This window comes from Cydia strobilella, chromosome 14, assembly GCF_947568885.1.
Source record: "Cydia strobilella chromosome 14, ilCydStro3.1, whole genome shotgun sequence".
Classification (NCBI taxonomy): Eukaryota; Metazoa; Arthropoda; class Insecta; order Lepidoptera; family Tortricidae; genus Cydia; species Cydia strobilella.
Window position 1 is genome coordinate 17,221,551 of NC_086054.1, and position 15,844 is coordinate 17,237,394.

Consider the following 15,844-nt stretch of genomic DNA (forward strand, 5'->3'; position numbering starts at 1 on the left):
AAATGTCCGCACCTATCACGGTTCAAACGCACCCACGTACCGAGCAATAGAATTACTAAATAACTTCTTAGCTTCAATCCAAAACGCAGACATATTCGCAGACAAGTGGCCGTCCTTACAAAGTATAGTGTTAGGATTTTTTGAAACTCTACCTCTTTGTAATATCAAAGATAGATATAACTCCGTAATAGATGGATACAGTCTAAGAAAAAAACGTGCCTCGAATATCACGAAAATTTGATTCTCGATCAGATGGCGCCACTAGTTTTGGCCTACTCTCGTATAGAGGGCGTTGACGGTTTCGTTTGTTATTTATATAATATTGTCTTCGGTTACCGCGATAGTTACTCATGAAATAAAACTATGAAAACGGATTATATCGCGTATATTGAATTTATAATACATCCCGACGTTTCGAACTCTTTACAGCGTTCGTGGTCAACGGGTGACTGAGGAAAAATTACAAAATGCAAAAATACCCACATACTAAAATAATGAACAATCATAGACTACAAACTTTAAGGCTGGTTGTACATGCAAAATCGGTTCATAAGGCTAGTTATACACTATAATTATTTTTCAAGTAAAGATATATATATATACGCGATAAAAAACGCGCTTCAATATACGCGATATAATCCGTTTTCATAGTTTTATTTGTTATTTATAATTTAAACGCATATCAGTGAAAGAACATGGGTCAAGATCGTATAAAAATAATTAATGCAAATAAAAAAATCATTTATCCATATTTAAATACATTTTATCGTATTTTTATAAATTTTCATTTTTAGTTTTAAAGTGTGTCGATAGATGGCAGTGAATTTACTGTGGGTTACGAATTTACTATGACAGTACCGCTCTATCCTATCCTCCTATCCTCTTTGCCACGTCGAAAGCAAATAAGCTTACATGCCGCCTGATCTCACCTGCATCTCCAGGAAGGCTCATAAACACCACAATAGGTTAAGGACCTGCACTAAATATAACAACGACTTCTTGTGTAACTCCTCAATTTAAGTATCCGGGCACAGAAAGGTTCAAATTAAATCTAGAGTGAGGGTTGTTTGCGTAATCACTCTAATGACTTAATTGCAAATGCCGCGGCCCTATTTGACTTGTCAGTAACAGCCGTGCCGTAGCTATGAATTGAAACCTTGTCCTATGAATTGCACTAACGGCCTGTTTCGAACTTTAAGAGGGTAGGGGACAATCGATTCTCCATACAAACGTTCCTCCCTCGATATTGACATTTTGGAAAATAAATTAAAAAGTGGAAAAATTACTGCCTTGGGTGAGACTTGAACTCACGGCCTCTGGATCGATACTCCAGCCCTCGATCCAGAGGCCGTGAGTTCAAGTCTCACCCAAGGGAGTAATTTTTCCACTTTTACATTTATTCAGACGTTTCTGCTTGTTAAAAATTTATTATGGAAAATATTTTTACGTAATTAGTTAGATGTATTTTAATCAATCTATGTAATATTTTTCGACATTGTGATATCTTTCGATTTTATTACAAATTCTCTGCTTTGCCCGAAGGTTGACTGGTAGAGAATGCCTCATAGCATTAAGTCCGCCTTTTGTACGATTGTATTTTCTTTTGTGCAATAAAGATTAAATAAATAAATTATAAGAGTAAGAAGCTATTAAATTTTTTGTATGAAACCTGGTTTTCGCTCATAACTCTTATTATAATTAAAAAATCAAAAAAATCAAACGGTCCCACCGTTATATGCATAGCAATGATTAAAACACATCTAATTGTGTAAAAACATTTTCAATAATGTTAATATCCAGAGGAAAATGGGGAATACGTTTGTATGGAAAACCGGTTTCGAGGCGGTCGTTCCCTTTCGTCTTAAGATAAGTCAAAAATTTGTTAAAGATACGATATGGATCGGATATGTATCTTTAACAAATTATATTTTGTATCTTTAACAAATTTTTGACGCATCTTAAAGTTCGAATCAGGCCGTAAGTCGGACATAGATAGATAGATAGATTAATTTATTTCTTATGGAAAATATTATAGTAGTCTAGTCAAATGGGTCCACTGAAATGTTTCACTGCTACACAGTGCTACGAGTACCTACTACGGCGTAGCCCGTAGCGGGCCGATTGTTATTTCGTTTGCCCGAGTTGGATAAAATTGGATATGTAGACATATTCACACATTTTGTGACGCGAAATTTTTATTTTACTTAAATAGTTTTGTACATGTTCGTAAAATAAATAGTACCTATACGTATACGATAGAAGAATTGACTAGTAGTTACCGACACAATAACATTTAGTTTTTGTGTGTCAGTTTTAACTATGTCGTAGTCATGATACATCATTAAATATAACATTTTAAACTTTCGCGGTTTGAACACATATTAAATCACATTTACAAACGGGTCTATTAGCGATAGACCCGTTTGTAAATGTGATTTAATATCATTAAATATGTTCATAAATAGCTATATTTCATGAAGTCACTATTGGGACTCAGGTTCTTGTGATAATTGACCGAAGCGTCAGCGAAGGTCTCCGTTTCAGCTTGGACAAAAATGCTTTCGTATGTTTTAATTCTCGTGAAATTTTCTGAGTAGGTTCGATGATTAAATTAAATTTATTTGTCGATACAAATTTTTCAAATTTTCCCAAATGGCGGAGTTATATAGGGGTTCGCGAGGTCTAAAGCTCACAGAGCCAATCAAACATCTTACATTTATTCAGCAAATAGGCCACAGGGGCACTTTTACATGTCAATTTTTACAAGCAATAAAATTAACCAATAATTACAAAAAACAATTACAAATATGGAATCAATAAAATATTAGATACTTTGTTAGAGAAGAATAGTCAAGATGAGATAATTTAAACAGACTACATTAAACAACCAGACTGCTAATTTTTATTTTTTAAATCACTTTATACATTCCATTTCAGGTTTTTGCTTTGATAATCCCAAATTACACTTAAAAGGTTATGCTTAAATTGAAGAATAAAGACTTTCACTTTCTTTTTCACTTTAAATTGATCACTTTGTATACCTGTACACATAATAAGTTGTTTACTTGCTCTTTAATGTTCTCCTTAATCCGGAATGAGGGCAATGGACTACCATCTACATAGTAATGAAGCCGAACATCTAGATTTAGTTTAAACTAGTGTTTACGCCTAATCTCCGGAATCCAGTCTTAAATAACTGTATCTTATGTATATAAAATGTTATTGCTTGAGTTTGAGTAAGTCTTAGGCCCACTTAAATATCTGCATGACAAACTTAGTTAATACTTGGGGTTACCAAGATGGCCGGCGAGATTATTCAAGTCTTCAGACTGACAAGCAGTGACACGTCTGCCATATATCGACTTTTCGTATTTTGTAATAGGTATTAAAGTGGACTATGATGGCTTCGTTATGACCTGTAATTATAGGCCCCGCCATCTCCGTTGAATTAAAACGTTGGTAAGTATCTAAGAAAAAAGTGTATACCTAATCATTTCAAAAATTTCACCTTTGTTTTAAAGGTACCTTACTTTTTAGGGTTCTGTACCCAAAGGGTAAAAACGGGACCCTATTACTAAGACTCCGCTGGCCGTCTGTCTGTCTGTCACCAGGATGTATCTCATGAATCGTGATAGCTTAGACAGTTGAAATTTTCACAGATGATGCATTTCTGTTGCCGCTATAACAAAAAAATATTAAAAAGTACGGAACCCTCGGTGCGCGAGTCCGACTCGCACTTGACCGGTTTTTGTTTTCTACTAACTTCTAAAACAAAAATATTTTCTAGCAAATCTCTCCGCTCCTGTCATTAACCACGTGGAATTTAGTAATAAAATGTAAATAATCCCAATAGTTAACAAGACACCGATTCGTTTTCCCGCAACGCAAAGTTCCAGGCTCGAAGCAAAGAATGTCGAAGCTATTACAAGTTGAATCAACAGTTGTTGTCGCGGCAACAAAAGCGAAAAAGTTCAGCAGCCGAAGCCGTGAAGAGAACGGGGGCGGGTTGGGGTGTAGCGGGAGTGGCAGCGGATACTCTTAATTCTTTTATGGTCACGAAAAAATATTTTGTAGACATATTGACCGGGATATAGACCGGGATTACCTTTTGTACATGCATCTTGTTCACGGGTGACGGGTGAAGGTAATCACGATCTATATCCCGGTCAATATAAGTCTAGTGAAACTAACCGTTCCGTCATTCAAAACTTTTAAAATATTTTGTTTCAAAAAACATAATTAAAAACATACCACTTATGCATAAACACATGTCATTCTATTTCGGAATTTATTTTCAAGGCACGAAAAAGTCACGAGGACTTGTTGCAAGTATTGTCCGCGCGCGAATTTTAGGAATGTTGGGCGGCATGACATGACTGGTGTCATTTTGTACGTACGGGCACGGCGCACAACCCCCCACTTCCTCGACCTCCGAATGCATGGAATTGGCGCGCGGACAATACCTGATATTTTATACAAGTTAATCGCTCTGCGGATCAGTGTAGAGCGTTGAACTATTATTACATTTATTTCTACGTGTTACGTGTAGAACAGAGACACGTATTTTGCGGCATGAGTCGTTATTTTGACAAAAAACCATAGAAGCAGAGCGCGAATCTCGCGACCTATTTAAACCATGTCATGAATTTTACGGCGCTTACGACGCTTTGGTCGCGTGGTACAGGTTACGATTGCAACAATTTCATTGTTTGGTATGGCTTCTAATAGTAATAAGTCAATGGTGTAGAGCCGTCCTGGTGCATTAGCTATTTGGCAAATACAGTTTGAAAATGTAGACTCGTGATAGCCAGTGGCATTTTGAAAACCTATTAAAATTATAGTCTATATCACCAGTGACACCAGCGACTATGTCACCAGTGAGGCTGCAATTTTCAGTCTTCTGCCGGGCCAAAAAAAATGTACCCGACTGTCACCTCATTCTCGGCACTATTGTATTGACGCAACTGTTCAAATTTCACACCCCATACATAGAGCATTTGGGCTTTTCTATGTACGGGTACAAAATAACAAACATGGCAGTAAAACGCCCCGCTGTCACCGATACCTCACCTCATCCGCAACACAATTAACATTCCTCGCCACCACTTTAATAGAATAATAAAACACGTAGTTTTACTGCGCCGCAACTAAATAGGGTGACCAGATATCCCAAATTTCTCGGCTTGTCCAGATTTTCCCAAATTTTGATGTTAAAAAAAGAATAATTTTTTATACGATTTTTCCAGTATATACAAGCTGTTTTTTTTTTCAATTACTTATCCCTCAAATGGGCACATATATATGAGTAGCGGTGTTAAGTTGTAAAGACTTTTATGTCGATTTCAAATAAGTATATCCTAATTATATTACTCGCATCGCATCGCACTCTTTTGAATGTGGTTGTCCCATAAAATAGGATCAATTTATCCACGAATTAGGTGTCGACACAAACCCGAAAGGGTTTTACTGGGTTTTTCTGTACGATTATAATCTAAATGTAGAAAAAAAAATACAATTAGGCAATCTGAAACCTCATCATCATCATATCAGCCTTTTATCGCCCACTGCTGAGCATAGGCCTCTCTTCGAGTACGCCACTTATCCCGGTCCTGAGCCAATCTCATCCAGAAGTGACCCGCAGTCTTCCGAATGTCGTCCACCCAACGAGCCAACGGACGCCAGGCATTCCTTTCGTCTGAAAGCGGCCACCATTCCGTTAACATTTCATCTGAAACCTAAAACAGGAAAACCTGGTGACCCTACCCGCAACCAGCGGCTTCAATGCTTCGATTGACTCGCCATTGTCTTTACACTAACACTGGAAATGTTTTCCCGCTTTTGTGTGAAATGAAAAGGTTTGAGACAATGCAAATTACAGTGCAATGTTTGTTTAAAATAAGTTTTGCTTCAAGTCATTATTCTCGTACTATAGTAAAACTTGAAATACAGTAAAGGGCAATTACATGTTTTCGTTGCTCACGATTGTTTCCGGTCGTTCATTAAGTAGTGTAGTGTAGGCACATGATGTGTCGTGATTAGTGTTCGTAGTGTACACACACACACACGCACACACACACACACACACACACACACACACACACACGCACACACACGCACACACACACACACACACACACACACACACACACACACACACACACACACACACGCACACACACACACACACACACACACACACACACACACACACACACACACACACACACACACACACACACACACACACACACACACACGTACGTCATGTGGCATTTAAGAAATGGAAAACACATTTAAATAAAACACAATAGAATATCAAGGCTACGGCTCGATAAGAGAAATTATAATTCTTTGAAGTATTGTTAAATGACACATAAATGTCACACACCCTGTCAAAACCCTGCTTTTCCTAAATAAATCGTTCAGTGTTCAACCGACTTTCGTTGTGTTAATTAAATACTACCCTAACGCCGCACTTCATTAGTAACTATTTAAAATACTACCCATGTTAATATTACTCTGTCACTATATACCTACCTATTCCTTAGTCTAGACAACCTTCGCGTTTAACATTAATACATTAATTAGTTACATTCTAACGTTTCTTTTATTTTCCAGGTGGACAGCGACGTAGAACTAACAGAAGAAGAGAAGCGTGCCTGGCAGAGTCTGCACGGCGGCTGGGGCAAACGGGGCTGGCAGGACCTCAACTCAGCTTGGGGCAAAAGAGCTTGGCAGGACCTCAACTCCGCCTGGGGCAAGCGCGCCTGGCAAGACCTCAACTCGGCTTGGGGCAAACGAGGATGGCAAGACTTGAACTCCGCTTGGGGAAAACGTGGCTGGCAGGATTTGAATTCTGCCTGGGGTAAACGCGCCTGGGTTGATATGAACCAGCCGTGGGGCAAGCGGGCATGGCAAGATCTGAATTCCGCTTGGGGCAAACGCGCTTGGCAAGATTTGAACTCTGCTTGGGGCAAGCGGGGATGGCAGGACATGAGCTCGGCGTGGGGAAAGAGGGCACCGGTTAGTATGATTCATTTACTAATATTTCTGTCCATAACTTACCTAAGTATTAGCTTTACTAGTATGTTTAAATTTCTACTTTTTAGATAGATAGATAGCGTTTATTCGTGGCAAAAAAGAGGAAAACACGTACATAGGAAACACAACATAAATAATATAAGCCACGAAATGGTCCCGACTCAGCATGGTGCTAGCCTGGCTAGGCTAGCGCTGATCTTTAGATTTCCCGTTTGTTGTAACACTTATAGCGGAATACCATACATAAATAAATTGTATGCATGTCTAATTGATGACTTCAGAAATGTTGTATTTATCTTGGAGGCCAATTCAAGCTTACACTGTGACATCAAAATAATATCTTATCCTATCCGTACATGTACTGACGCGAGCGAGACGCACGGACAACTGACATCATTCAGATATAATTATAATATCACAATGTAAGTTTTGGTCCATTGACCTCTTGTTAAAACATTTCGGTGTTGGCAGGAAACATGGGCAAACTTCCACGGCTCGTGGGGCAAGCGATCAGGACCCGAAACCGACTATGAGGACTTTGACGTTGAGCAAGTGGTACCGGCACAGCAGGTTAGCTCATTCATCAATTGATAATTCATTTACGATCCACTATTGTGTACTATTTTAGTATCAAGATGGCTGTACTCTAAATAAATAAAACCGCTGACGAGAAAAAAAAGGAGTGTTCAACAATTTTATCTTACAAGAAACTGCTCGATAATTATAGATCTCGTACGGGTATCAACTTAATATTCTAACTAACTACACATTAATTATCAACGAAATACACTTCGAGAGAATTTAATGTACACTATCTAAGCGGTCGAAGCTATCAGCATTAGCGTCGAATGATTTTCTCGAAGTGTTTTATCAGTCCTTCTGCCATTGGCCTTGGGGAGCCCCACTAATCAATTTTCTCGTTGAATAAATAGATTGACAGCAGCGAACACATGGAAGCCCCTGAGAAGAAGGCCTGGTCGGCGCTCCACGGCGCGTGGGGCAAGCGGCCGGTCAAGCAGCCAATCACGAACAGCGGTACGTAGTGCTTTCTCGCTTGCTATCTCCCTTTCCCTCTTACAAGCACTGTACGTGTTATTAGTTCAAATTCCCAGTAGTCATTCCCTCTAGATTTTTCCTAAAAATTCGTCTTCAGATGTTTCCTCTAGAGGGAAGCGTTCATGCGTTTGTCACGAGACAAATTTAGAGCTTAGGAAACGAAATATATAGCGGTGACTTGGTAAATAAGACGTTCATAATACGGTGTAATAGATTGTGGGATTTGTGGGTGAGAAGCCAGTCAAGTAGTCAATGAAAAACTGCTTTAAATGGAGCTCTCTCGCTTACTGTCTCACTCTCTTACAGACCTCTAGTAGTAATTTCCTCCAGAGCGTATGGAGTAAAGTAGCCAATATAGTCAATTTGTTAATATAATTGAATAGTGTCCTTAGGGATATAGTTAGCTAATTTGTTAGCTATCTATCTGCGTAGTTCTTCATCACTGTTCGACAGAGTTAGTATACAATGTGAGGACATTTTGAGTGTTGGTGGCTCGTCACTTTCGCTCTCGATCTTTAGTTTAGGTCGACGTTATACTCGTAGTCAAATGTGGCGTGCCGCGTGTAAGATAACAGTGTAGAAACTTTACTCATCTGCCACTTACACGCCTCTTAAAACTCCTGGTTGGGATCTTGAGAGGTTACCTACATAATAAACAAGCAAAATGGAATAACAATGGTGTAGGTAATTGTAGTATATTCAGAGATTTGATAACATTTAACTTAATACATTTATAATATAAATCATAAGAAATTATTTGTCGTCATTTTGTCTAGTTTAAAAAAGGAGAAAAAGTAATAACAATCAAAAGCTCACAAATTAAATATAATGTAAAATACAATATGGTAGCTGAATGGCTGGAAACTTTGCCACTTTAAATATAAAACAAAAATTAATAGACGTCTGAGAAATTGACAATACTTTTATTCGTCTAGGGGCTTTCACCTTTCAACAACCTTTCATGAAATAGATCCGCCACTGAGCATGCACGTCGGTTCTAGAGTCACATTTTCATCCGTCCCCCTTCCATCTTTTCTCTTCTCTTCATCTTGTAATACATAATCATCTTATCTAAATGATATTGTGGTTTTCAATATCATTACGATAGAGAAGAACTAATCAAAATATACTTCAACTAGCGACCCGCCCCACAGTGGGCTGGATGGCTCGAAAAGAGGACATTCGCACTTTTTTCAGAAAATCATTTTTTAAAAAATGCTATCCAATAGATAATTATATGAGGAACAATAAATGTGGTATACATTTTTGCGAAATAAGGCATATTGACAGCAGAAAAAAATAAAGTCTGTTTTTTTTGTATGGGACCCAAAAATAGGTATCTTGTTTCTCAGAAACTATTAGAGGTCCCGTCTTCTACCTTTCAAGACTTTGTTTTTCTACTTTTATAGAGTAAGAAACGATAAGCAGATTTTCTATTCAGGTGCTGTTTTTTTTTTTAGTCCAGTAAAAGTTAACACATTTTCGATTTTTTCGTTTATGTCTTTTTTGGGATGCCACAATATTTTTTGATAGTTTAATTCTATAATATTAATAACAAGTTACAGATGCGACGATTTTTACTTTTTTTTTTTGGGAAACAGTTGATTTTGGTTCAAATTTGTTGTTAGTTATTTACAACTCAATCATTTTATGGAAGACGAAATAGTGAGTATTCTTTTATCTTGAAACAATTATTATTCGCAAAAACAAAATGAATCATAAAATGTTAATTATATTTTACAATATTTAATTTCATGTAATTTTGCAAGTGATTGCTTCTGGAGAACATGTAAATATAACAAAATTTTCTGACTATTGTCGTGAAACTGCAGTTTTGTGTACAAGTGAAGAGTTATACGCGTGGTATTATATGCCATCTAGCGTACACAAGCTTTTAATACATGGGGCTGACATAATTAAGCATTTCGGCATGTTACCAATTGGAAAATTATCAGAAGAAGCATCAGAAGCGAGGAACAAAGATTTTCGCAATGTGAGAGAACACCATGCTAGAAAATGTAGCAGAACCATGACGAATGAAGATATTTTGCACAACTTTCTTATATCTTCTGATCCACAAATAACTCTTCTAAGGCCACGACTAACTAAGAAAGCTAAAAAACTCTCACCCGAAGCTTTAGAATTACTAATTATAGAAAATAATACGAGCGACGACCATGAATATAATCTTTTTGAAATGTTAGAAAATACCAATGAATAACTTTTTCACTAAGTGTAGTAATTTTTGTATTTAGGTATATGTATTTTTTTAAGAAATGTTATTTATGTATCGTAATTATTATACCATAACCATATTACTTTTTGTTGTTTATTGTTTATTTTAAATGACATGTGTCTATTGTAAAACATTAGATTATTTCTTTTTAGTTGTATGAAAAATGTAAAAAATGTACTTAGGATTTTTTTATAACTTAATAAACGTTACATATACTATGTGTTATTATCATTTTTACTTTTAACTATCGAAATATAATGTAAAAACCCAAAAAAGACATAAACGAAAAAATCGAAAATGTGTTAACTTTTACTGGACTAAAAAAAAACAGCACCTGAATAGAAAATCTGCTTATCGTTTCTTACTCTATTAAAGTAGAAAAACAAAGTCTTGAAAGGTAGAAGACGGGACCTCTAATAGTTTCTGAGAAACAAGATACCTATTTTTGGGTCCCATACAAAAAAACAGACTTTATTTTTTTCTGCTGTCAATATGTCTTATTTCGCAAAAATGTATACCACATTTATTGTTCCTCATATAATTCTCTATTGGATAGCATTTTTCAAAAAATGATTTTCTGAAAAAAGTGCGAATGTCCTCTTTTCGAGCCATCCAGCCCACCGTGCGCCCCGGCTTCGCACGGGTTACACAAAACCACTCTATTGATAGGTGAAAACCGCATGAAAATCCTTTCAGTAGTTTTTGAGTTTATCGCGAACATACATACACACAGACGGGCGCGGCGGGGAACTTTGTTTTATAAAGTGTTAGTGATGAACTGGATGAAGAGGGTTTAACTTTTTAACCACCATAAAGACGTAACACGCCGGTTTACACTTATTCCTGATTTTCTTAAAACCAAAGGGTGGAAAAATCTAAAAGTATATTTAGGTGCTGAAACAGTATTGGATTTAGCTTACTTAACATATTTTTCAACACACTTGCTCAAAACTACGTTTTTATTCCACCGATTTTTGGCTCATAATCCTAGATATTAAACACGCGTGCTCTTTCAGTGTATTATTCCACTCGTACTTTTTCATTATATTATCCGACTGAGTTAAGAAGGTAATTGATTGCTAATAATATGCATGGAAAGGGAGCCTTCTTTAATTGGTCGGACTGGCGGGCACGGGCGCGCCCGACCGCCTGCGCAGTGCGCGGCCCGGCCGGCCCGCCCGCCGCGCCGCCCGCGGCCGGGGCGAGCGAGGGCCGGCCGGCAGTACGAGTATGACAGATGCAACACACAATACTAACTGTTTTAACTATTAAAATTTGATTAATATGAAAGTTTCTTTTTTTTCGCAAGTGTGTTGAAAAACGTCGTATGAAACGCGTGTGCATTGGTCATTACATACAGCAGCTGTCTTATTGCGCGCTCGCTTACAGCTCGCGCGCACAATATCGCCTCGTGTGTAATGGCCAACTTAGCACACTTGTATCATAATGTACTATTATTGGTCATTTACACGTCACCTACGCCATTTTCTTTTACAAACACACTTTCTATTTAAATCAATTCAACTATAAACATTTTTAATCTGCTTTAGCGTGCACCCAGTAGAAATAAAGAGTCAGAAATATCCATAGAAGGTGACACGTACAGGCAAGGGCACAAATATATATACATTCCTAAAGTTTCAAAAATATATCTACGCTCTTACACCTTAGACAATAAAGTCGTGTTCACATATTTTTGGGCCATTTACCTGTATCGATATTTTTGCCTTCGACTGTACGTTTTTATCACTTGCACTCTTGAGTAAAGATGTACAATTACTAGGCATTAGACTCTGTTAGGTCAGTATTTCCTCGATTTTCGTCTCTACTCCCTTTTCTTCCACTATCCGATCACTTTGTAATGATCTTCGGCGTTTGTCCTTAGCTTTGAGTTCCTTCAAAATGTATTAATTCTCAGTTTCCACTAGAGTGCTTCTCTTCTCTAGACGAGTGAGCACGGCAATATGGCGGAAAACCTTGTTTACAAACATTTTCCTGAATATTTAATTATTAGTTACAAGTTAAGCATAATCGGAAAGTGTTAATTAATCGCCAACCTACAACTTAAAATAATGGGAAAAAGTTACTGGTTCTAATAGATTATGTAAGTACATTACGATCAAAAAACCTGTTATTCTTAAATTTTTAGGGTTCCGTAGTCCACTAAGAACCCTTATAGTTTTGCTATGTCCGTCTGTCTGTCCGTCCGCGGCTTTGCTCTGTGATCGTAAGTGCTAGAAAGCTGCAATTTGGCATGAAAACATAAATCATGCATGGCGACAGAAGGGTAAAATAAAAACTACAAGTAATATTTTTTTAGGGTACCTCCCAATATATATTTTTTTTATCTTTTTAGCTTTAAATAATAATTGCTTCGAAAGAAAAAATATCAAACTTTTGAACCATGGGTCTCGGGTACCAATATTAGTACGAGAGGTTAAACAATAACTTTGCCCCCTTGCAAAACAAATAACTATTGATTGTAACTTCATATAATGAATGAATGAATGAATGTTTCTTTATTCAGGCAATAGACCCATTACATACAATACAATAAAACATAAAAAGAAATACGGTAAAAATAAAATAGAATAAAAATAAAATAAAACTCACTAAAAATGTTTTAATGTGTTAATAATGTTTGAATAAGAATCACTGTTTAATAAATATTCAAAATCTCTTTTTATATTTACTGTAATATTTAATCTTTGATTTAATTTTATATAGGTATTTGTATAAATTCAATCTGACACGATTGACTATTTGAAGTGTTCAAAAACAAACAGAATACATTTTCCTCAAGCAGATTACTTCGCCCGATTAAACAGGACGACAACCCTTTCACGAAAATTATTTATAGATATTCTACTCAGTTTATCAATAAGGTATTTTTAGATGTTACAAAAATATATATTAAGGGGATCTTAAACTGAAATCAAGCAAACATCTCGGACACGATTTTCGGGATAATTTTAACAGCCGGATGGTTGGGCAGCTATTTCGGTCACGAATGAGATTTGTCTGAGTGGTCCACTACGCGTAAGCGGGAGAGTAGAGGAATCCGATTCAGGTTTCAATTTCTTTCTCTGGCCAACTGCGTGATCTGTTATCATCATCATTATCGGTCTACTCTCGTCCACTGCTGGACATAGGGCTTCTCCTATAAACTGATCAGAGATCTGGTGATCTGTTATAAAGGCGAGTAATCGGTAAGCGACCATATGCGGGTTGTTTTCTGTTTACAAAATACTTTCCTATTATATAATTGACAAAAAAAATGCATTTTTATTCTGAGTTTTTTTAGATTAAAGGTTCTGTTTTAAAGGCGTGTAATCGGTAAACGACCATATACGGGTTGTTTTCTGTTTACAAAATACTTTTCTATTATATAATTGACAAAAAAAATGCATTTTTATTCTGAGTTTTTTTGATGTTAAATATTGAATTCGTTTATTTATGTTATAATTTTTCAACAAGAGTATCAGTTTTCATATAAATGTTAAAACCAGCTTGTTTGCTAAGATGTGGTATAAAATAGAGCTTTCAACTCGCATTCGCTGAGCTGTTGGAACGTGACCCCTGATTCGATTTCCCCCGGGTTCGGTCGCTGCAGGATATTTAACGTCTTAAACTCTTAACCGTACTCGTCATTTGGGGGCAGTTTTTAGGCGCCCGCGGGGCATTCAAACTTTTCTAATAGATCTCATTTAGAAATTAATCGCAACTTATATCTGCCCCACAAAATTAGTTCCGTGAGAATATGATAAAAAATTTAGTGGGCAAAAATAAAAAAATAAAAAATTATTCGTTGTTACCGCTGTTATGGCTAGGGAAGGGAAGCAATCTTGTTCATACCTAATACTATTAATGATTCGTTTATTCATATAAAACTATTACACATTATTATTCACAACGACGGGACTTAATCGCGTAAAATAAGTTTTAAATTTACCTCCGACACACACTTACATATACACAGTTACATATATACTATGAATGCGCCAAACTGGAGTAACCAGTTTGCTGGCGCGCCGCGCTCAACTCTAAGTATGAGCACTGCATGTATATCGATTTGAAAGAGGGTTAAGCTCTCCAATTATCACAGAGCCCCAGAAATGTCACTGTTGAAAGCTAACAGAACAAATCTAGTATTTTTCTAGCATTTCCAAGCATCTGGATCACATTACTTTTTGGGGTTCCGTACCCAAAGGGTAAAAACGGGACCCTATTACTAAGACTCCGCTGTCCATCTGTCCGTCTGTCTGTCACCAGGCTGTATCTCATGAACCGTGATAGCTAGACAGTTGAAATTTTCACAGATGATGTATTTCTGTTGCCGCCATAACAACAAATACTAAAAAGTACGGAACCCTCGGTGCGCGAGTCCGACTCGCACTTGGCCGGTTTTTATTGAAGTTGTACAAGCTTCATCTTCACCTTGACTTTTCAAGACTGTCACGTTTTATCAAAAGATTTGCATTTTAAATTAAATACTTAGAAAAGTAGAATCGGGAAGTCGATCTTTAACTTAGAGACAAACACGTAGACATCAGATTGATTAATTATCCGCCTAAATTGGTAAAATACTTTCAATCAAAGCTTCAGTATTTACACTTCTGAATCAAGTGAGCGCATGATCTCGATTAAGTCCTACAGGCTCCCATTAATTCCACTGGCGTTGTTCGGCAAACTTTTTAAGCAGATTAACATGAAACCATAACTTGCTGCAGCTCGCTGGAACAAAGCGTTTCATTTGCCGTTATTTAGTAACATGGAATAATCTTAAGGTTGTCTACATTCCCTACTATTTTAATATTAATAATATGCCAAAAATCTGTGTCTAACTCTTATCTCTTCACGCGTAAACCGCTGAACCAATTTATGAAATTTGTATGAAGATAATTGGAGGCCCGGGGAAGGACATGGGATAGTTTTATCAATTATTATCATCATTACACGCAGATGAAGTCGTGGGCAGAAGCTAATACCACATTATATACAAACTTTAAGTCATTTGCTGTGTGCACGATAATGGCATCTTCCTAGAAGCTCTGACACACATTAGATTTGGAAAATAGTGTACATTTAGAGCCCACAAAAGTACCTACTCATTTTATCACATCGAGCGCCATTATTGTATTCGAAGCCAACGGGCGTGAACGTTAATATGAATTGCAAAGCCTAATTTACACCCAAATTGATATCCGATTCCCTTTAGGAGCGAAGGTTTGTATCCTACCGACTGCGCCATGTAAAGTATCTGAAAGTGTACGAAGAAACCATCGCTACTGATTATATACTGATTTATTATTTTTTTCGCATGCCGCTACAACCTACCCTACATCTTCATAAATTACTGATAATCGCTTATGTCATATAATAGGAAATATATCAACATCACATACCTACTGTCCGCGCGCCAATTCCGTGCATTCGGAGGTCGTGGAAGTGGGAGGGTGTGCGCCGCGCCCGTACGTACAAAATGACACCACTCTGTCATGACGCCCAACA

At 37.0% G+C, this 15,844-nt stretch overlaps 1 protein-coding gene across 2 annotated transcripts in view; it reads left to right on the forward strand.

Moving 5' to 3' along the window:
- LOC134747328 (prothoracicostatic peptide-like) overlaps positions 1–15,844 on the forward strand; it is a 110,624-nt gene that overhangs the window by 81,827 nt on the left and 12,953 nt on the right. For both annotated transcript variants that reach the window (XM_063681965.1, XM_063681966.1), the window contains exons 3-5: positions 6,619–7,023; positions 7,513–7,611; positions 7,974–8,076. In XM_063681965.1, coding sequence (XP_063538035.1) covers positions 6,619–7,023; positions 7,513–7,611; positions 7,974–8,076 — 607 coding nt within the window. The remainder of the gene's footprint in view (positions 1–6,618; positions 7,024–7,512; positions 7,612–7,973; positions 8,077–15,844) is intronic.